Genomic DNA, 24,060 nt, shown 5'->3' with positions numbered 1-24,060 from the left:
CTTATACCAAATCAAATCAAGACATAGCCCATATATATATATATATATATATATATATATATATATATATATATTCATTATAATCTAAAAGGCAGAACTGATCCTAGATCAGCCCTCCTACTCTCAGATGCTTTACAAATATGGGCCCTGAGCTTGAATGTGAACATGCAAACAGAACTTCCCCCAATGATCACATGTAAAGAGTCAACAGACAGGCAATTGTACAGAATGTTCTTTTATTTATGAAATATGCATGTCTGACTAAAACGCCAGAGGTAATAGACCATTCATATTAGAAGGAAAACAACAAAGACATAAAAGGGTACTCTATCTACAAATATAGTACATCTCTATGCAAACCATAAATGAGAGCTGACACTTAGCATGTTTATTGAACTGAATTAATCCGAGATTCACACACATACACACAGTCTTGTACAACGAACCATGTGAGGACACACAATTCAGTCCCATTCATAATCCTATTCTCCCTAACCCTAACCCGTACCCTAATCTTAACCCTGACCTGAAAATCAAACCTTAAACCTAACCCATAGCTCCTAATCCTAACCCTAAACCTAATTCTAACCCTAACACTAATTCTAACCTTAACCCTAAACCCCCTTGAAATAGCATTTGACCTTGTTGGGACCAACAAAATATCCCCAGTTAGTCAAATGTGGGTTCCCACAAGTATAGTTAAGCACACACACACACACACACACACACACACACACACACACACACACACACACACACACACACACACACACACACACACACACACACACACACACACACACACACACACACACACACACACACACACACACACAGCCTTTTGTGTTCCAAACTTCAGATGTTTGTCCCTACAGAACAGGGTGGGGTATGAGTCCCTCTGACAATGCAACATGTTGAAAATGTCTTCATACATTTTTAACTGTTGAAATACATTCAATAAATTACAAAAACTGTTGTACTGTTCCGATCGACAGACAGCAGCTTGACCATCATTCAATGTGTCCTAGGAAACCACTTTGGTGCATCTATTCTTCATCTGACAAATACAGTACATTGATTTTCCATCTGACATGCCGTTAAATATCTTTACACAATGTAACAATACTTGACACACACAAAACAAGTTTTTTGCAGCATTCTCTTTTCAACCTGCTTTTTCAGTACACACACACACACACACACACACACACACACACACACACACACACACACACACACACACACACACACACACACACACACACGCATACACACAGACACACACACTTTGCAGAACAGACAGACATGCATCCACATATTATGAATGCATGGTATACACCGTAACTTTTATCATTTATGGATTGCTTTTATTATTGCTTTTGACATACGATCAAATCATATGATCAAATTTGCACTGATCAAATCAGTGTGAAGTGTTTTTGGTGCACTTAATCATGGATGTGGTTGACTGGAGCCCAGGCAGTGGTAGCCTGCGTGCCAGTGTGTTTATGCTACCATGCTAACTCCGTATCAGTCATTGCAATGTTTGGCTTGACAAGGACAGCAATGGAGTATGCAAGAGCACAAACCAATCTGGGACCAGGCTAAAGCCTAATTTACACCTTCCACTTCTGAGCTGTCCGCTTGGTCCACTCAAACAAAATTATGCAAAATCGAATGTCCACTCCTGTCCGTTCCGACACTTTGCCAAGGAGGTGCGCAGATGCGGACCTTATGTGGACGTTGAAGTGAAGTAGAAGGTGTGTAAATTAGGCTTATGGCAGTGGTGGAGTTGGCTGGTGAGGCAGGGCAAGAGGTGGAGATGGCTGGTGAGGCAGGGCAAGAGGCGGAGTTGGCTGGTGAGGCAGGGCCAAAGGTGGAGTTGGCTGGGTAGGCAGGGCCAGAAGCGGAGTTGGCTGGCTTGGCAGGGTCAGAGGTGGAGTTGGCTGGCTAAGCAGGGTCAGAGGTGGAGTTGGCTGGCTAAGCAGGGCCAGAGGTGGAGTTGGCTGGCTAAGCAGGGCCAGAGGCGGAGTTGGCTGGCTAGACAGGGCCAGAGGTGGGGTTGGCTGGCTAGGCAGGACCAGAGGCGGGGTAGCTGGGCGTCAGAAGTAGTCCCGACGTCGTGAGTCGTCGTTAATGAACGAAGGGTTCCATTGGGCGGGATAGATACAGGAGTGACGGGAGCCTGGCAGGCCAGAGAACGGGTAGAGGCCGTTACGCTCTAGGTCAGAGTTACGTAACGCAGGCTGCAACACAGATATGGAGTGGTCAGTATCAACGGGGGGGGTGAGAGAGAAAGACAGCGGTGTAGGCTAAACCTTACCTGCTATGGTGGACCAAAAATAACAAACATAGTGGCCCTTCTGTCTAATTGGTTTGTCTAATGTCTCCTAGAGAATTGCTATGTTTATGTGTTAACATTGTGTTTTGTTTCTTTATGTACCGCTAGATGTCTGTGCTTATAGAGAATACATGTTTATACATGTACATAGACGTATACTGTATGTACAGAGTAGTAGGTTGTATATGTACAGAGTACTAGTTTCTATATGTACAGTGTAGTAGTTTCTATATGTACAGAGTATAGTTTCTATATGTACAGTGTAGTAGTTTCTATATGTACAGAGTAGTCGTTTCTATATGTACAGTGTAGTAGTTTCTATATGTACAGAGTAGTCGTTTCTATATGTACAGTGTAGTAGTTTCTATATGTATAGAGTTGTAGGTTGTATATGTACAGAGTAGTAGTTTCTATATGTACAGTGTAGTAGTTTCTATATGTACAGAGTAGTAGTTTCTATACATACAGTGTAGTAGATTCTATATGTACAGTGTAGTAGTTTCTATATGTACAGAGTTGTAGGTTGTATATGTACAGTGTAGTAGTTTCTATATGTACAGTGTAGTAGGTTGTATATATACAGAGTAGTAGTTTCTATATGTACAGAGTAGTAGTTTCTATATGTACAGTGTAGTAGTTTCTATATGTACAGTGTAGTAGATTCTATATGTACAGAGTAGTAGTTTCTATATGTACAGTGTAGTAGATTCTATATATACAGAGTAGTAGTTTCTATACGTACAGAGTAGTAGTTTCTATATGTACAGAGTAGTAGATTCTATATGTACAGTGTAGTAGTTTCTATATGTACAGAGTAGTAGTTTCTATATGTACAGTGTTGCAGTTTCTATATGTACAGAGTATAGTTTCTATATGTACAGTGTAGTAGTTTCTATATGTACAGAGTAGTAGTTTCTATACGTACAGAGTACTAGTTTCTATATGTACAGTGTAGTAGTGTCTATACATACAGAGTAGTAGATGTCTGTCATTTGTAGCAGGTTCTTGGTGCTACCGTTCTCCTGCATCTCGATGGCCTCTCTCCCCCACTCCATAGAAACACGGTTACTCTTTGGGAACTCTGCATACGGCGACATTTGAAAATCGCCACTTTTGAAAATGATCTTGTTGATGTCATTCTTGTCTTTCCTGTAAAAAAAAATATTATAAGTTCACTCAATTATTTTATAAACACTTATAACAGTTATTACAAATTGTGTGGTCAATTACATTTTTCTAATATGGCACAACATGGACTGAGAATAAGGAATTAGTGGTTGTCCTCTTACTACTGTGTTATTAAATGGTTATAACTACAGCAATAGTGTCATGGAATCTTACTTGCAGCAGGTGACAATGAGAGCGATGATGAGAACAAGGAGTAGGGCACCCCCTACTGGCGATACCACCACAGCTATCAGCTTGTAGACTAGAAGACAAAATGTTATGATTAAACTGGAGGTCTACGCTGTGACTGTGAGTGCAGAAAGGATAACCATGACAACAACTAAGGAGTTAAGTGATTCAAATGTTGTCTTGATTCTCCATTATATCTTTTTCTCACACTTTTTAAATGATCATTTAAGTCATTAAAGTCTCCTACTTACAATTTCCACAGTTGAATCCTCCAAATCCAAATGTGCACCTGAAAGATATAAACAACCAAATATAAGACCAAAAAAATCATTAATAACATGTATTAATGGAATGGTCCAGTGGATTAGATGATTAGAGTTGTCACTGCTTACCTGACACAGGTTCCATTGACCCATTTCAGACCATCACCGCATTCTGTAAGATGTAATTTTACAATCATTTCAAAGCAACAACATTTTTGTTTTATAATACATTTTCTTTTCAAAAAGCTACCTGCTAAAATGAAATGAAAATAAATAAAGTACATTTGACATAAGATATGTTTGACCGAGGCTGGGTCATATTCACGAGGCACCAAAACGAAGAGAACGCACTGAAACCCCGCAGGGACTACGTGTGTTTTGTTTTGCATTGCAAAACGTTTTGCTATGGTATGCTTTAACGTCTGCTTGCTCCACCCTTCCAGGCCTCACCTAGACAAGATGGAAGACTACCCTCCACCTTATCCTCGTTTCAGGCCTCACCTAGACAAGATGTAGGACTACCCTCCACCTTATCCTCGTTTCAGGCCTCACCTAGACAAGATGGAAGACTACCCTCCACCTTATCCTTGTTTCAGGCCTCACCTAGACAAGATGTAGGACTACCCTCCACCTTATCCTCGTTTCAGGCTTCACCTAGACAAGATGGAAGACTATCCTCCACCTTATCCTTCTTTCAGGCCTCACCTAGACAAGATGGAAGACTACCCTCCACCTTATCCTTGTTTCAGGCCTCACCTTAGCAAGATGGAAGACTATCCTCCACTTTATCCTCATTTCAGGCCTCACCTAGGCAAGACGGAAGACTACCCTCCACCTCCACCTTATCCTCGTTTCAGGCCTCACCTAGGCAAGATGTAGGACTACCCTCCACCTTATCCTCGTTTCAGGCCTCAGCTAGACAAGACGGAAGACTACCCTCCACCTGGTCCTCGTTTCAGGCCTCACCTAGGCAAGATGTAGGACTACCCTCCACCTTATCCTCGTTTCAGGCCTCAGCTAGACAAGACGGAAGACTACCCTCCACCTGATCCTCGTTTCAGGCCTCACCTAGGCAAGATGTAGGACTACCCTCCACCTTATCCTCGTTTCAGGCCTCACCTAGGCAAGATGTAGGACTACCCTCCACTTTATCCTCGTTTCAGGCCTCACCTAGGCAAGATGTAGGACAACCCTCCACCTTATCCTCATTTCAGGCCTCACCTAGGCAAGATGTAGGACTACCCTCCACTTTATCCTCGTTTCAGGCCTCACCTAGGCAAGATGTAGGACAACCCTCCACCTTATCCTTGTTTCAGGCCTCACCTAGGCAAGATGTAGGACTACCCTCCACCTTATCCTTGTTTCAGGCCTCACCTAGACAAGATGTAGGACTACCCTCCACCTGATCCTCATTTCAGGCCTCACCTAGACAAGATGTAGGACTACCCTCCACCTTATCCTCGTTTCAGGCCTCACCTAGGCAGGACTGGTCCTCAGGGTTGAGTTTGAAGTACCCTGGTTGACACTGGCAGTAGGCTGTCCCATTGGAGTCGACACAGAAGGAACGCTCTTGGTGACACTGTGTGTTCTGGGCCAGACACAGACTCTCAACTGAGGGGCAGAGATAGGAGAGGGGTAGATTAGGATGGCTGTAGCAGGGTCAGGTATGAAATGTAAAACATGCTAATGTTTGACGGTCATCGTTTTTTAGGCTAGAAAATGCTAAAGTTAGCAGATGGTGGCAGTGACGGCGTACACAAATCCAATGCATGGATTGAATTCTGCCTTTGTCCCCACAGGCTGCTTAGAAGGTAACAAAACAAATATGTCATTTTGAAATTAGGATGAACTAATCCTTTAAGACTGGGATTAGGGGAAAGAGATGAGGATGGGTCATGAAGCTGAGGGTGAAAGAAGGGAAGACGGTGGATGGAGGAAGTTGAGAGAGGAAGATGGAGGTAAGAGAGTGCTGTTACCGTGATAGGAGCACTGGTGAGTGACCACCACTCTGCTGTGTCCAGCAGTGCTGTTACAGTTGTTCAGAGACATCTGTATGCTGTCGCCGTTATAGTCATTCAGGGTAAGAGTTTGGGTTAGAGTAAAGAGGAGAGGATTGGTCATGAAGACGAGGGAGGAGGACTGAGGATGATGAATGGAGGAAGACAAGCGGGGCGGCAGGTAGCCTAGTGGTTAAGAGTGCTGGGTAATTAACCGAAAGGTCACTGGTTCAAATCCCTGAGTTGACTAGATAAAAAATAAACTGATGTGCCCATGAGCAAAGCACTTAACCCCAACTGTAGGTCGCTCTGGATAAAAGCATCTGCTAAATTACAAAAAAAATTAATGAGAGCACATGACAGAGGGATGTAGAGAGTGCTGTACCTTGATAGGAGAGCTGGTGAGTAACCACCACTCTGCAGTGTCCAGCAGTGCTGTTACAGTTGTTCAGAGACATCTGTATGCTGTCGTAAACCTCAGAACTGGTCACGTCAGCAGAGAGGGAGAACATGTTGACAGCAGAGATATGAACTCCGTCTTCCCCTCTGGAAGACACACACATGACAGCAAACATTTAAATCCCAAAAAGCGTCAGAGTTGTAAAGTTGTTGTTCTATTGAACATCCATTACAATAAAGTCCTTTTAAATGTATCAAGAGTGTATTGGTATTGCTTGATTTTTTATTACACTTTACATGCAATGTTGTCATGCATGTTGTGCAAAGACAATCTTATGGGGGGAGAAGAAACTCACTTTTTACTCAAAGTAGAGCGCCGGTAACCATGCAGAATTGATAATGAGGCATTGAGCTGTAAAAAATAAATAAAAAAAGAGTGAAAAAAGAGGGGGGTCTAAATATTATTAGTTGGGCATGATCACATTTAATTATGTATAATACATTAACTATGTCTTCCTTACATTCCTAATACATCTATCAAATTGATTGAACAGGCTTGCTGCATCATTACAACAAATACACAATACACAATGTCAGTGACAGTCATTCCTCTCTCCACACTAGGGTTGCAAAACTCCCGGTAAATCTAGCAAACATACCAACATTCTTGAGAGATTCCAAAATTACTGGTTACAGGGAATATTCAGGGATGCATACAGGGAATATTCTGGGATGCATACAGGGAAAATTCAGGGATGTATACAGGGAATATTCAGGGATGTATCTAGGAAATATTAAGGGATGTATGCAGGGAATATTCAGGGATGCATATAGGGAATATTCAGGGATGTATACAGGGAATATTCTGGGATGTATACAGGGAATATTCAGGGATGTATACAGGGAATATTCTGGGATGTATACAGGGAATATTCTGGGATGTATACAGGGAATATTCAGGGATGTATACAGGGAATATTCTGGGATGTATACAGGGAATATTCTGGGATGTATACAGGGAATATTCTGGGATGTACACAGGGAATATTCTGGGATGTATACAGGGAATATTCAGGAAGGTATACAGGGAATATTCAGGGATGTATAGAGGGAATATTCAGGAAGGTATACAGGGAATATTCAGGGATGTATACAGGGAATATTATGGGATGTATACAGGGAATATTCAGGAAGGTATACAGGGAATATTCAGGGAGGTATACAGGGAATATTCAGGGATGTATACAGGGAATATTCAGGGATGTAAACAGGGAATATTCTGGGATGTATACAGGGAATATTCAGGGATGTATACAGGGAATATTCAGGGAGGTAAACAGGGAATATTCAGGGATGTATACAGGGAATATTCTGGAATGTATACAGGGAATACTCTGTGATGTATACAGGGAATATTCAGGGATGTATACAGGGAATATTCAGGGAGGTATACAGGGAATATTCGGGGATGTATACAGGGAATATTCAGGGATGTAAACAGGGAATATTCTGGGATGTATACAGGGAATATTCAGGGATGTATACAGGGAATATTCAGGGAGGTAAACAGGGAATATTCAGGGATGTATACAGGGAATATTCTGTGATGTATACAGGGAATACTCTGGGATGTATACAGGGAATATTCTGTGATGTATACAGGGAATATTCAGGGATGTATACAGGGAATATTCAGGAAGGTATGCAGGGAATATTCTGGGATGTATACAGGGAATATTCTGGGATGTATACAGGGAATATTCAGGAAGGTATGCAGGGAATATTCTGGGATGTATACAGGGAATATTCTGGGATGTATACAGGGAATATTCAGGGAAGTATACAGAGAATATTATGGGATGTATACAGGGAATATTCAGGAAGGTATACAGGGAATATTCAGGGAGGTATACAGGGAATATTCAGGGATGTATTCAGGGAATATTATGGGATGTATACAGGGAATATTCAGGAAGGTATACAGGGAATATTCAGGGATGTATACGGGGAATATTCAGGAAGGTATACAGGGAATATTCAGGGATGTATTCAGGGAATATTCAGGGATGTATACAGGGAATATTCAGGAAGGTATACAGGGAATATTCAGGAAGGTATACAGGGAATATTATGGGATGTATACAGGGAATATTCAGGAAGGTATGCAGGGAATATTCAGGGATGTATTCAGGGAATATTATGGGATGTATACAGGGAATATTCAGGGATGTATTCAGGGAATATTCAGGGATGTATACAGGGAATATTCAGGAAGGTATACAGGGAATATTCAGGGATGTATTCAGGGAATATTCAGGGATGTATTCAGGGAATATTCAGGAAGGTATACAGGGAATATTCAGGGATGTATTCAGGGAATATTATGGGATGTATACAGGGAATATTCAGGGATGTATTCAGGGAATATTCAGGGATGTATACAGGGAATATTCAGGGATGTATACAGGGAATATTATGGGATGTATACAGGGAATATTCGGGGATGTATTCAGGGAATATTCAGGAAGGTATACAGGGAATATTCAGGGATGTATTCAGGGAATATTATGGGATGTATACAGGGAATATTCAGGGATGTATTCAGGGAATATTCAGGGATGTATACAGGGAATATTCAGGAAGGTATACAGGGAATATTCAGGGATGTATACAGGGAATATTCAGGAAGGTATACAGGGAATATTCAGGGATGTATACAGGGAATATTCAGGAAGGTATACAGGGAATATTCCCTCCTTCTGCAACTCCCAGCCTGTCCCTGTCCTTACCAGCTGGTTGATCTCTCTCTGGATCTCATGCAGTGTGGCGCTCCTGGAGAGCAGTGGGTCATAGTGAGAGTTGTTGACACTGAACGTCCCCAAGAAGGTTTTTGCTGTAGAGGTAAACAGACACTGTGGTTAACTAAGGTTCAAGACTGTCTCTAAAGTTTACAGTCATTTCTTTCAACTAATGAAATATAGCTAACCCTTTATTGAGAATGAATACATCACTAAGATTAGTAGTGTCTTATCTTATCATTACCTAATAATATAACCCAGGGTCCCCTAACTGGCAACCCCTGCATCGAATTTGCCCCGCGGGTGGTTTAATTATTTGTTCCAAAGTATTCTGACGCATAATAGAGAGAAACGTGATCGTATACAAATGTAAGCAAGGTTGGAAATAATGTTTTAGTAAAATATTATATATGTTTGGGCTAATAGCAGTCAATTTGCAGTCTACAAATTATTTGTAATTATGTTCCACCCCCCAATCATCTTGTTATGAAAAAAAATCTACAATCTAGTTGATGATGGCTGACATAACCTATAACATAACCTGATGAACCACACAAGCCACGGCCTATTCACCTCGCTATCATCCAGAAGAATCAAAGCTGGGACCGACAGACTGAAAAACAGCTTCTATCTCAAGGCAATCAGACTGTTCAATAGCCATCACTAGCTGGCTTCCACCCGGTTACTCAACCCTGCACCTTAAGAGGCTGCTGCCCCATATACATAGACTTGGAATCACTGGCCACTTTAATAATGGAACAATAGTCACTTTAATAATGTTTAAATAATGTTTACATACTGCTTTATTCATCTCATACTGTATGTATATACTATATTCTATTCTACTGTATTTTAGTCATTGCCACTCCGACGTTGCTCGACCTAATATTCATATATATATTAATTCCATTCTTTTAGACGTGTGTATTGTTATGAATTGTTATATACTACTGCACTGTTGGAGCTAAGAACACACGCATTTCGCTACACCCACAATTGCATCTGCTAAGTTTGTGTATGTGACCAATCAAATTTGATTTGATTTGATCTAATATAACCTAAACAAGGCCCAACGTATTGTTTATATTCTCATGTGATATGAGACTTGTAAATAAAGCATGTATGTTTAGTTGTATGTAGTGCAACTGGCTTACTTTAACATCACCCCAAAAATAAAGAGCTAAATATTGTTTATATTTTTATCGTCATATGAGACCGTAAACAAAGGCTGTATGTACTGTTTGTTAAGCCGTACCTCGCGTGCAGTCTCGTCCGTTCTCAATGTCAAGGCCCAGGGGACACTCGCAGCTGAAGGAGCCCCTGGTGTTAACACACGTAGAGTCACTGGGACATGGGCCCGAGGGGCCGGGGCCAATCTCACACTCATCCACATCTGGACACAGCAGAGACAGAGGACAGAGAGGGCAGTGTGAACATAGAGGACAAGATGACTATAGTGAATACAATCAGAAATATAAAGGCATTTTCACATCTGGACAAACAAAGCAACACAGATACATAGACAGAGGACAAGGACAGAGGACAGCTGACAGAGGACAGATGACAGAGATCAGTTACACAAAACTGCACAAAACTTGAATCATTAAACCCTCACTAAAACTCTCTGGGGTCCTGGGCCAAGAGACTTGGGGCTCTATAGCTGCTGCATTAGGCATCCATCTCCCTATGGGTTGTATACAGGTTGTTCACACCTCTGTTACTCGGCCAGGTTGCTAGGGTCACCTAGACTCAATCATGGACACTCTTAATGACAGTTGTGGCTGCTTTGTATAATGTATTGTTGTCTCTACCTTCTTGCCCTTTGTGCTGTTGTCTGTGCCCAATAATGTTTGTACCATATTTTGTGCTGCTACCATGTTGTGCTGCTGCCATAGAAAGAGGAGTGGGAGGCCCCGGTGCACAACTGAGCAAGAGGACAAGTACATTAGAGTGTCTATTTTGAGAAACAGACGCCTCACAAGTCCTCAACTGGCAGCTTCGTGAAATAGTACCCGCAAAACACCAGTCTCAACGTCAACAGGGAAGAGGCGACTCCAGGATGCTGGCCTTCTAGGCAGAGTTGCAAAGAAAAAGTCATATCTCAGACTGGCCAATAAAAATAAAAGATTAAGATGGGCAAAATAACACAAACACTGGACAGGTGAACTCTGCCTAGAAGGCTGGGAATGATAGGTTGAACTCACCCTCATTGCAGCTAGGTCCTGTCCATGCTGACAGACAGTAACAGGTGAATTCCCTCCCTCCATAGGTCTCTCCACACTCACCTCCGTTCAGACAGGGGTTGGATTCACAGGCACTACCTAAAGAAGAGAGATGGATTCAGACTGATGTACTGCATTTCATATCAATGCAGTTCATAGATTTTCTTCATTGTTCCAAACAACTGTCATTACGCTTTGGGAATACACACATCTTAATTCCACGTTTCCAGCTAAATTCAGGGAAAAACTAACTTTAGCAGAATAAAAGTTTTAACAGATATATTGTTGACAAACCTGGTGTCTGAGATGTAGATCTGATGTCCATTGGAGCTGCGGTCACTTCTACCTCAGTGGTCCTCCTGTCAGTGTGTTTCCCTGTAGTGTGCAGTTCCACTGTGCTCCTGGTGGTGGTGCTGTGGCTGTAGGAAGAGGAGGCTGTAGTAGTGGTGGTGGTGATGTCCTGGCCGCTGTGGGGCGTGGTGTTCCCCGGTGTGGCCGTGCTGGTCTCCAGGGGCAAGGTGGTTACATCGGTGAAGCTGGTGACGTCGGTGAAGCTCACCCCTGTTGAGGGCTCCTGGGTCTGGGTCTGAAGTGTAGCTGGGCGCAGGGGGGTTGAAGCCGAGGTCTGGAGACCCAGAGTGGTCTCAGTGGTAATGGTGGTAGGGATGGTGGTGGGTTGAGTCTGGGCTTCGACGGAGGTGGTGCTAAGCTGAACCATCCTTGTCGTAACCAGAGGGGGTGTCAGTGTGGTGCTGGTTGCCGTAGTAAATCTGTAGGTCTCCTCCTCAGTGACCTGTGACGTCATCGTAATGGTAACGGATGTGGTGGACATCAGGACCTCTGTGGTCACCGATGGCGATGGCTGCTCTGTCTTGGGGACAAAGGGAGGCTGGCTTGAGATGAACCGGGACAGGGAGTCTTCCAGGGCGGTGGCACTTTCTCGTAGCGTCGGGTGAGCAGTAGTTAGAGCCAGACCTACGATGGTAGGTGTGTCCTCTGTGTGGAGTGATGTGACTCCTTCTGTCTCACCCTGGCCCCCCTGGGTGCTGAGGGCACCTGTGGAGGACTCTGTGGAAGTGCCAGACCCGGTGACCATGATGGAGGGAGTATCTCTATCTCCTCCCTGAGAGGTGTTGGTGCTGGGATGACTGGGTCCTTCTGAAAACAGGAAGGGGGGCTGTGAAGAATCAGGGACCCCATCTTCTGTCTGGGACGTCCTGCCTCTGGAAGGCTGACTGGAGTCTGTTGTGTCTGTGTCCTGTCTGCTGTGGTTATCAGCCACGCTGAGAGGGGGGGTGGAGGAGCGGGTTCCCTCCGAAATCAGAGAGGTTAGGTCCTGCTGTTGGGTCACATTGGGGGGTTCAGTCAGCGGGTTGGTCCCTTTGGAGGACAAACCACCAGGCCTCTCTGTTTAGAATAAGTAGAAGAAGAGGAAGAGGGAGAAGAAGATTACTTTTTGTCCATTTAAAACATGAGAAATGGAAATTAGTATTTTGCATATCCCATTCTCCCCGGTAGACATATATATACTGTATATACATATACACAAAGAGGGAATTTCAGAAGGTTGTTTACCTTGTGAAGAGTTGGTGTTGGAGTGGGGGTGAGAGTCAGACCCAGACGTAGCGTCATGCCCATGGTCAGGTCCAGTGGAGGGTATCCTGTCGGTGACATCCCCAGCCCCGGCACCGGTGCGGCTGGTCGGGAGGCCCACGGTGGAGTCCTTAGGGTACATGGAGGTGCTGTTGGAGCTCACAGACAGTAAGGTCCTCTCTCCCGCTCGACTCATAGTGGAGGAGATGTAGGTGCGGTCGGTGTGGACAGGGATGGGGAGAGCCATGGTTCCTAGGTCGGTCCACTGTTCCTGCCTGAGAGTATCTGTTGACTGTCCTTGGCCGAGACCCACGGTGCCTCGGTTTGTGGACTGGTCCTCTCTGAGGCCCACAGTGCCTTGGTTTGTGGACTGGTCCTCTCTGAGGCCCACAGTGCCTTGGTTTGTGGCCTGGTCCTCTCTGAGGCCCACAGTGCCTTGGTTTGTGGACTGGTCCTCGCTGAGACCCATGGTGCTTTGGGTTGTGGATTGGTCCTCTCTGAGATCCACAGTATCTCGGTTTGTGGACTGGTCCTCTCTGAGACCCATGGTGCCTCGGGTTGTGGGCTGGTCCTCGCTGAGACCCACGGTGCCTCGGTTTGTGGACTGGTCCTCTCTGAGACCCACAGTACCTCGGTTTGTGGACTGGTCCTCTCTGAGGCCCTCAGTGCCTCGGTTTGTGGACTGGTCCTCTCTAAGACCCACGGTGCCTCGGTTTGTGGACTGGTCCTCTCTGAGGCCCTCAGTGCCTCGGTTTGTGGACTGGTCCTCTCTGAGACCCACGGTGCCTCGGTTTGTGGACTGGTCCTCTCTGAGACCCACAGTACCTCGGTTTGTAGACTGGTCCTCTCTGAGGCCCTCAGTGCCTTGGTTTGTGGACTGGACCTCACTGAGACCCATGGTGCCTCGGATATTGGACTGGTTCTCTCTGAGCCCCACAGTAGCTTGGTTTGTGGACTGGTCCCCTCTGAGGCCCTCAGTGCCTTGGTTTGTGGACTGGTCCTCCCTGAGACCCATGGTGCCTCGGATATTGGACTGGTCCTCTCTGAGGCCCTCAGTGCCTCGGTTTGTGGACTGGTCCTCACTGAGACCCATGGTGCCTCGGATATTGGACTGGTTCTCGCTGAGACCCACTGTGCCTTGGGTTGTGGATTGGTCTTCTCTGAGATCCACAGTACCTCGGTTTGTGGACTGGTCCCCTCTGAGACTGCTGTCAGCATCAGGGCTGTCCTGAGGTGGTCTGGCTTCCGTAACAGACGCAGACTTAAGTTCTACTGAGCGTTTTGTTTCAGTCAAAGCCCTGAGCTGTGCTGGGAGCCCAGAGTAGGCCTCTGGTAGGTGGTCTGTTGTTAGTCTGGTCTTGTCCTCCCACTGTGTGGTAGCCTCTGTAGACACTACAATGGTAGAGCTCCTCTGCTCCGTCGACAAACCAAGGGTTCCTTCTGATGTCCAACTGGTTGAGCCCGAGGAGAGACGTATGTTTTGTTCAGTGGCTGAAGAATAAATATATAAATACAATTCAAAAAGGATGACAGGTATGTGTTTTCTGTATTCAAGGAAAGCTATGTGAAACATAGGCCTACATAAAAAGTTGGGAAGAAAGACACCCAAAACAAAAACCTAAATGTCTGGACCACCAGATGGCCCCAGAGAGGTTGTATCTTGCTTCAAACTCTAAATGGGAAGATGTCAGGAGTTGCTGCCTGCAGCTGTTCTGATTTTGGGTGGAGAACAATTGGCAGCCAGGCCTGTCTACCCTAACAAAAGCCTGGGCCCTAAATATGGAGGTGACTCTGGCCTTTGGGACTTTGCCATTTCCTTCCTTAAGCTGACATAGCAGAAGCCATAGATGTTATAATACTGTCAAACTGCAGACGTTGTTTGGGTTCATATTGAAGCAGAGCTTGCTCTCTGGCTCACAGTTTTTTGGGGCTTTTTGAAAACAGTCAGTTAAAGACATGCTCCGCTAGTATTTTTTAAACCTCCCGCTTTGTGATGGATGTGTCAATGTGTAGTTCATACATGCATAATCTATAAGCAGAATTACGGTTTTACCTCAATTAGCCACGAAATCCCTAGTTTGAAAGTGACCGTTTTTTGGAAGATGTGCGCTGCCATCTTGCCTACATGTACCCCTATTTGGACAGCCCTCTAGCAATTTGAGTTTCAGCCAACGAGCTTCAGCCCTTCGCCATTTAAGTGACAGCTAGCAAGACGCACACACAGTAGAGCGAGAGAGAGAGCAATGACAGGGTGTACATACTGTATGTGACTCATTTCAGGAAACTGGGCGTATGTCGAGAGTCACTAATTGACAGGAGAGCCATTTGAACGTAAACTATTATTTATTTATCAAAATGTGTTTTTTGTCAGGATTGCCTTCTGGAACATGTGAACTTTCATGTGCCTTAATAACAAACTTGTATGCCATCTGTAAACAAATAAAATGGTTAAATTATGAGCCTAGTTGGTTTAGCCATGGAAAAAGGAAGAAACCTTCCCGCTAGCCATGATTAGCAGAGATAATGGATGGGCTGGACATGCCGGCAGATGGGTTCGGAATGGTCTGCCATGTAGCCTGCTTCTGTCTATAATATGAGCTGGTCAGTATTTGTAGATAATCCTTTCTAACACTGCTTTTTTTAAAGATATCAAAGTGTTGCTCTCCACTTTCTGGAGGACCGAGTTTTGAAATCAGTGGAAGGCCCAGTGGAATTAGAGTATGATAGCTAAGAAGATGGAGAAAATTCTGGTCTTTGATTGCAAATTTGCAGTGGGAGTCGAAAAGAGAACAAAGAAAGCTGTATAAAACACCTGTCTCCGGATTACATCTTCAAACTAAGGGCAACCATGGCATCCGCGACAGAGAGGGAGAAACGTCCATACATGTATACAGGTAAGACAGTCTAGCTAGCTACATTTTCAGATATTACACATTTCAAAATTTGTCAGAAAATAATTTTAATTTCAAGTTAAAGCATACTGTTAGGTAGCTAGCTAACATCAGCTGTATGGCTCGCTAGCTAATGTTACGTGTATGATCTGTGACAACGCTCTGAGGTTATGAACACACAGGGTGCACTCTGGCACTCCAGATTTAATTAATTAATACACCTGTAGTATAAACCAGCCTTTAGTCTTGAAATCTTTGGTTGATTATTACATGGCCTCACATGTGAATCCTTAAAGAGATGGGCGGGGCTAAGGCTTAAGAGGAGCTCTCCAGTAGGTTTACCAAAATATTCAAGGGCCATTTTCTCAAAAGTGAGGTTACAGGTTTATCAACTTTCAAAGCAGAATTACTTTCCCATTATTCCTCAACTGTAGTGTATGATATGCCATTTTCTAGCTCTGTCTCTACTTTTATCCAATGTAAAACATAAGACCGAATCAAGCCGGTCGGTCACATATATACACATTTGTGACGTAGTACACAGGTTTTGGGGACTAAAGGCTAAAAAGTATACAAATCTCATTTAAATCTAACAATTAATTGGTATGTTCATTGCTTTATTTTTTTCCAATTAAGTTTCCGTTTGTAAAGATACATGACTAGGTCTCCTACTACAAAGATATGGTAGTTCTAGGCCTACTACTACTAAGATATGTCAGTTCTAGGCCTACTACTACTAAGATATAGAGGTTCTAGGCCTCCTACTACTAAGATATAGCAGTTCTAGGCCTCCTATTACTAAAATATGGCAGTTCTAGGCCTCATACTACTAAGATATGGTAGTTCTAGACCTCCTACTACTAAAATAATGCAGTTCTAGGCCTCATACTACTAAGACAGGGCAGTAGTTCTTGGCCTACACGTGAAGATGACACATGTAGGCTATTTCATGGTATGAGAACAAAACAGACACCCCGGGTATGGTGTGTTCCTGTCCGTATCACCACCACTACTACTAGGGACTACAAACTCCACCTAGGCCTAAAGCTGGGTTTATAGATGGTCTGGGGCCTGCAATCTCCACCCCTCTACTCTGTGGCAGCCTGCCTGTTTGTCTGCCTGTCTGTCAGCCTGGCACTTCTCCACTAACTCAACACTGCTGCTGGGGAGCTTTGGAACAATAACCTACTGCCACTGCCAAGGAAGAGCGCTGTCTGTGCTAGATAACATCCTGAATGTAACACATAGCAATGACACAGTCAAACAGTCAGGCTGTCAGACAGTATGCAGATAGCGGGAAGAAGAGTACAGCAACGGTACAGTCATTCCACAGAGAGACCGGGGATGCGTCCCAAATGGCACCGTATTCCCTATATAGTGCACTACTTTTGACCAGAGACGTGCAGTACCATCAGAAAGTATTCATAGCCCTGGACTTATTCCACATGTTGTTGTGTTACATATAGCCTGAATTCAAAAGTCATGAAATATATTTTATCACACATCTACACACAATACCCCATAATGACCAAATTAAAACACGTTTTTAGAAATGAACAATTCACACCCCTGAGTCAAAACATGTTAGAATCACCTTGGGCAGCAATACCAGCTGTGAGTCTTTCTGGGTAAGTCTCTAAGACCTTTGCACACATGGATTGTAGAATATTTGCCCATAAAATAAAGGTTAAATACATTAAATGAATATTATTTTCAAAATTCTTCAAGCTCTGTCAAATGTGGGGCGGCAGTGTATCCTAGTGGTTAGAGTGTTGGACTAGTAACCGGAAGGTTGCGAGTTCAAACCCCCGAGCTGACAAGGTACAAATCTGTCGTTCTGCCCCTGAACAGGCAGTTAACCCACTGTTCCCAGGCCGTCATTGAACATAAGAATATGTTCTTAACTGACTTGCCTGGTTAAATAAAGGTAAAATTAAATTTAAAAAATTGGTTGTTGATCATTGCTAGAAAAACATTTTCAAGTCTTGCCATAGATTTTCAAGCAGATTTAAGTCAAAACTATAACTCGGCCACTCAGGAACATTCACTGTCTTATTGTTTTAGTTATTGTCCCGCTGAAAGGTTTATTAATCTCCTAGTGTCTTGTGGAAATCTACGATTTTGCCTTTAAGTTTATTTTTTATCCTGAAAAACTCCCCAGTCCCAAATGATTACAAGCATACCCATAACATTACTCAGTAATGTGTTGTATTGGACTTTCCCCAAACATAACACTTTATATTCAGGACAAAAAGTGAATTGCTTTGAAACATTTATGTTACGGTATTACTTTAGTGCCTTGTCGCAAACAGGATGCATGTTTTGGAATATTTTATTCTGTAGAGGCTTCCTTCTTTTCACTCTGTCAATTAGTTTAGTTTTGTGGAGTAACTACAATGTTGTTGATCCATCCTCAGATTTCTCCTATCACAGCCATTAAACTCTGTAACTGTTTTAAAGTCATCATTGGCCTCATGGTGAAATCCCTGAGCGGTTTCCTTCCTCTCTGGCAGCTGAGTTAGGAAGGACGCCTGTATTTTTGTAGTGACTGTGTGTACTGATACACCATCCAAAGTGTAATGAATAACTTCACCATGCTCAAAGGGATATTAGATGTCTGCTTTTTAAATGTTTACCCATCAACCAATAGGTTCCCTTCTTTCCGAGGATCTGGAAAACCTACCTGGTCTTTGTGGTTGAATTTCCATTTGAAATTCACTGCTCGGCTGAGGGACCTTACAAATCATTGTAGGTGTGGGGTACAGAGATGAGGTATTAATTCAAAAATCATGTTAAATACTATTATTGCACACAGTGTGTTCATGCAACTTATTATGTGACCTGTTAAGCAAGTTTTTACTCCTGAAATTATTTAAGATTGTTATGGCAAAGGGGTTGAGTACTTATTGACTCAAGACATTTCAGCTTTTCATTTTTAATTAATTTGTAGACATTTCTAAAAACATAATTTCACGTTGACATTATGGGGTATTGTGTCTAGGTGTCAAATGTCTAGGTGATGCGGATAAGGCGGAGTCAGGCGCAGGACACAGAGATTAGTAATAACCGTTACTTTACTCAAAAACAATATTCCATAAAGGACACAAAATAATCCAGGTCACAAAATGACACAACTTGACAATAACAAACACGCACAAAACCAAGGGGGAAAACCAGAGGGTTAAATAGGGAACAATGATTATGGAATGGAAACCAGGTGTGTATAATGAAGACAAAACAAATCGAAAATGAAACATGGATCGGTGGTGACGAGAAAACCGTTGACGTCGACTGCCGAGCGCCGCCCGAACAAGGAGAGGGACCAACTTCGGCGGAAGTCGTGACACTTGGCCAGTAACGCAAAAATCTCAATAGAATCCATTTCAAATTCAGGCTGTAACACAACACAATGTGGAAAAGGTCAAGGGGTGTGAATACTTTCTGAAGGCACTGTATGGGCCCTGGTCAAAAGTAGTGCAATATATAGGGAATATGGTTTCATTTGTGACACACTCTTAGAGAATTAGGCCATTTTCCTCTAAACTAAAGCTCTCTGGATGGAGTCCACTGGCCTAACTGGCTGGTTTAGCCCTGCATTCAGTACACTGTAATCAAAAGCAGACTGGAATGGAGCACTATTGGTGCTGGCAGGACCAAGAAGTTAGCTTTTGTGTGTTTAGTTATTTTTTTTTTTTACTTCTGTGGCTCCCAGTTCATGATGATGATGAAATGGCTTCTGTCCCAAATGGCACCCTATTCTCTTTATAGTGCATTTATACCGCATTTCCATGGAGACTTACCGCCACACCAGTGAGTTGCCAGTGTTTAATGCTAATACAAACTCTAGTGTAATTGTGTTTCCATAGCTAGGGCTGACAGTAAAGGCGTCCACATGCTTCCCAGCCGAAAACGGTTTGGAAAAGTTTCTGCATATATTATGATGACATTTTGTGACATTTCTGTTCGTTTTGGACTTCAGTGAGGGTTTTTTCGGCTGTTCGTGCAGACACATTTTTTTCTAGGAGGCAAGCCGAAGTTCGGAGCCCAAGTCTACGTCCCTTCGTAGGTAATTGGTCAACAGCATGGATTCTTCAATAAAGTCTTTGTTGTCATTCAATGAGATATGACTCATTTTCATGCACATTTTTTTCATTGCGTAATACTGCACCAAACATTGCGCGATTAAAATCTTCTCTGCAAAAATTCATGACAGATTTCTTGAGTTATCTTGAGTTATTAATTCTGACTATTTTGAGGAAGTGTATACCAGCTACGACGTCTCAAAAGTGACAAACAGTATTATTGCCACTTTTTTCAAATGTTTCAAGTGAAGATCTTTTAAGGGAGTATGTGAGCACACTCTTTCGGTTCGGCTAGCCGAGTTTTGTTGAGGCCCAGCTGAACTGATGCATGCAGAATCAACAACCTCTGCATAATCAAAACAGATGCTTTGTGAGAAGGTGTTAAAGGTCACAGTCAGTCAGTGTAATGTAAATGCTGGCTGAAAAGTATCAGTGGCCTGGCTTTGGCCCCAGGTGAAAGCAGGTCTGCCGGAGCCATGGACCAGTGAAACAGAGGTGCCGGCCCCCCGTAGATGGAAACAGAAAATTCTGAACCTTCTGGGTAAAACACTGGGGTAAATCCTGTATGGAAATGCATCATAACTTCTGACCGGGCTCTGGTCCTATTCCCTGGTCCCATTCCCTACATAGTGCACTACTTTTGACCAGGGTTTCAGGGCAAGCCATAAAGGTCCAGACTCAGAGCTCTTGACAGTGACTTATAAAGTGGATGTGATAGTTGCCCATAGTATGTTGGCTGGAGTACATCTGTGACATCACACCTTCCCTGATCTAAAGCCAACTGTCACTCACGGAGTGGCTCTTGCTCTGCTGGCTAAAACGGTTGGCTTTGAGTTCTGTAGGCTTAGTGCATGTTTTTGTGCAGATGATTGCTGGTTTGCGCCCTGTTCGCCACAGAAGAGAATGCACTCTGTTACACTTCTATATGGAGAGATGACACTCTTCACCTTCTGGAAAAGCGGAAAATGTACCTCTCTCACAAACTCCAATGCAGACTAAGGCATTCTTCCAGTAAAGGCCTGAGAGACATTGTGGTTATCCCAGCTGTTGCCACCGATGTAGTGATTGAGAAGGGACAACGAGAACTGGACTTGAGCCAGCAACCCTGCAGGTAATAGGCAAGCACACTGCCCCCTGTGCCATAAAGGTTCAGACGTCTTGGCAGTGGCCATAGTACGCTTAGAAGGAAGCTATAATAACTAATGAACAATTATTCACCGAAAGAGTTAACACTTTCTCCACATGTAGTCACTGGCAATACCTCATAAGAAGTCCTGAAACATGAGACAACAAATACACTGATTGGTTTGAACCTTGGAAGTTGTTCTATACATGGTGTATAATTCTAATCTACTTTAGGCTATCAGCTGCCTGTGATATTTTAGTATACTGACTCAAATGATCACTATGATGAATTATACTATTATAAGAAGACCTTATTATGACTTAGATAAGGCTACATCAAATGTCCATAGGCATATAAATGAGTGACAGGGGACAAGGCCAGTTGATTTTCTTTGAGGGGATGCCTGCACTAGATTACAAGAAAATAACCCAACAAAACCATCAAACAGGAGGGGGAAACATGGTTAGAAGCTTGTGTCAGTGTGGAAAAACCACCAGGTTCAGGTGGGGAATTCCAAGTAGAATTGTGATAGCCCACAGATATGGCCTTATATAACCTAGTCATTTAGTAAGTTAAATGTTGGTTTCTGACTGTCAGCATATTACGCAATCATTGTATCCATATTTTAAATGTATCCATGTTCTTTCTTATTTTGTTCTGGGGTTATCAGCCTAAATGCCGTCATTTTAAATTAGTCCAAGTGGACCCAAGGAATGTTGATCAAGAATCATGTAAACATGTAATAAACCATCCGTTATAGCTTCTACATACAATGGTCAAATCATGACTGAGGTTTAAATATTGTCACTCTGCGCGACCCTTGCCACATAACGGGATGGGACAGTGTGTAGAACTCTTGTCCCGTTTTCGAAGCCCAAGGGTGCACTCTTCCATATGTCTGTACCATACTGCACCTTACCTAATTTGTCTTCACTCAACGCCCGTGTCTCACTCTCATCGGAATGCCTGACTCTGTGGTGGAGTTCTGTTCCAGATGATGGTGATGATACCTCCCTAAAGTCCGTAGAAGTTGCCGGAGTAGTAAACAAGTATTTTGGTAAGGCAGTTATGGCAGTTATTTCTTCAGAGTTAGTAACCCGGGGAGAGAAGTATACTCCCGTTACCAGTGCCCTATCCATATCGTTGCTGCTGGAGGTGTAAATCCACGCATTGAGGGGTCTCAGAACGACCAAGAGGACCAACAGAGAAAGACGGGTTAGGACTACGTGACTCAAATAGCAGGTTTCCATAATCATAACGACCCGAAAACGGCGGCGGGTAGGCGTATATTCCAAACAAGTAGCAGCGAAGTGCCCACAGCCACCATCAGAAACTATATTTTTCAAAAATGTATAATTTTAAATACCTTCGGAGACCCTAAACATCAGTTGATCCGATGAATTTTAACACGTTTTGCAGACCGTGAAGTGGTGCAGTGGTGCTGGAAACAGAAGCCTGTTATCACATCATAGGCGCCAAGCTCCTCCCACACACATCAGCGATAGTGGTTTCCACCCAATTCCGCCCTAGTAGGCTGAGGTTCCGCGGGATGTGGGCTATTGTTACACTCAACTAGACTTCAGAATATCAAGAATCTCTGAATCTGGTATTTTGCTGTGATTTCTTCAGTGTAAGATACTATAGTTGACTTTACATGCATGCCCACAAGTGTGGAGTGCAAACCTCTCAGATGAAATGTCGATTTGATATTTCTGCAAATGTTACATTGCTGCTAGTGAACAAAGTTCCAAATGGTTACAGTTGCTTGCAATGGGGACATCCCCAACGTACAGGCTATGTACAAGCAGATGAAGAAAGACATTCTAATGAGGTCAAACAGATTGGAAGTAAACATTCCATGGATTGCCTCACTCAGTCACAGAGACCTGTAAAAATCCATATCAATCATATTTATTTAGAAAACCCTTTTTACAAAGTTCTACACAGAAACCCAGCCTAAAACCCCAAACAGCAAGCAATGCAGATGTAGAAGCACGGTGGCTAGGAAAAACTCCCTAGATGACAGTAGAGTAGAATTTTTTCATCTTTCAGTCTGACTGTTTATAATCTGTCTATAAGGCCTAGAATGAGACATTACCTTAGCCTCGTCCCAGATCTGTCAAGTGCTGTTTTGCCAACTCCTATGGTCATTGTCACAAGTTGTTAAGACAACCCAACAGATCTTGGACCAGGCTACTATGGTCTGTGATGGGACCAGCCAACCAGAGGTTTGATAATCAGTTGAGTTGTAGGTGTGCCATCTTGTCTGGTTCAATAATAGAAGACTGGTGGTAGCGGTCCCGAGAGCCAAAGTCTAGGTTTATTCCCGTCAGCTGCCTAGTTTCCATGCCGACTCCTGACATAGAGAGTGTCACGAAAATCTGGTCCTGAGGAAGCTCACCCCTGAAGGAAAGGACATTAGAATAGAACAGAGTTAGAAAGCCATCTGATTCATCCGGTTAAATACATCAGTAACACGTTAATGTAAGTCTTCTAGTAGGCTATGATGCTTTATTATTTGTTCTAAGCATAGATTATGAGTGTTTGTAATGTAGGCAATTGTGCTAGGTACTCATGACACAAACAGTCTACTTAAAGCTTGCAGGTGTGATGCTTTATTACTACTTTATAATGTATTGGTTCTTTCTACTCATGACCACCTCAACATAAATGGCAGGCCTATGACGCTTCTACAAACATACTGCACTACAATATGGATGTATCCTAAATGGCACCCTATTCCCTATACAGTACAGTACTTTTGACCATAGCCCTACGGGTCCTGGTCAAAAGTAGTGCTCTATATAGGGAATAGAGTGTCATTTGAGATGCAACCCATGTCAGTAACTCCCTACTCTGAACCCAGAACCAGTGGTAAACAGCTCCAGAGGCTACTGCAGTGAGTACTGTATCACAAGCAAGCAGCTGACCTGACCTTGTGCAGGGAAAGATACTGTTGTTTCAGGGCTCTTGGTTGTTTTCGCTGCTCAGA

At 43.4% G+C, this 24,060-nt stretch overlaps 1 protein-coding gene across 7 annotated transcripts; it reads right to left on the bottom strand.

Annotated features, from left to right (window-relative positions):
• Positions 1-217: 217 nt before the first annotated feature.
• LOC118386324 (protein HEG-like) lies at positions 218-22,548 on the bottom strand. 7 transcript variants are annotated; one of them, XM_035773992.2, is made up of 14 exons: positions 22,435-22,548; positions 12,952-14,460; positions 11,671-12,783; positions 11,359-11,475; positions 10,410-10,547; positions 9,146-9,249; positions 6,713-6,768; positions 6,343-6,503; positions 5,437-5,571; positions 4,090-4,132; positions 3,949-3,986; positions 3,683-3,770; positions 3,313-3,490; positions 218-2,246 (listed from the first exon to the last, which is right to left on the bottom strand). In XM_035773992.2, exons 1-14 carry the CDS (start codon positions 22,451-22,453, stop codon positions 2,103-2,105), a joined length of 3,843 nt encoding a protein of 1,280 aa, XP_035629885.1. In that variant the 5' UTR covers positions 22,454-22,548; the 3' UTR covers positions 218-2,102. The 7 variants fall into 7 exon arrangements, 2 of the variants coding, with proteins under 2 accessions (XP_035629885.1, XP_035629883.1); XM_035773990.2 differs by having other exon boundaries at positions 21,988-22,530; XR_008139880.1 differs by lacking the exons at positions 218-2,246; positions 3,313-3,490; positions 3,683-3,770 and having other exon boundaries at positions 5,386-5,571; positions 21,988-22,531.
• Positions 22,549-24,060: the final 1,512 nt, after the last annotated feature.

Source organism: Oncorhynchus keta, chromosome 7 (assembly GCF_023373465.1).
Source record: "Oncorhynchus keta strain PuntledgeMale-10-30-2019 chromosome 7, Oket_V2, whole genome shotgun sequence".
Taxonomy (NCBI): Eukaryota; Metazoa; Chordata; class Actinopteri; order Salmoniformes; family Salmonidae; genus Oncorhynchus; species Oncorhynchus keta.
Note: the sequence above shows the minus strand (reverse complement) of the source record. Positions and strands in the feature narration are given on the sequence as shown.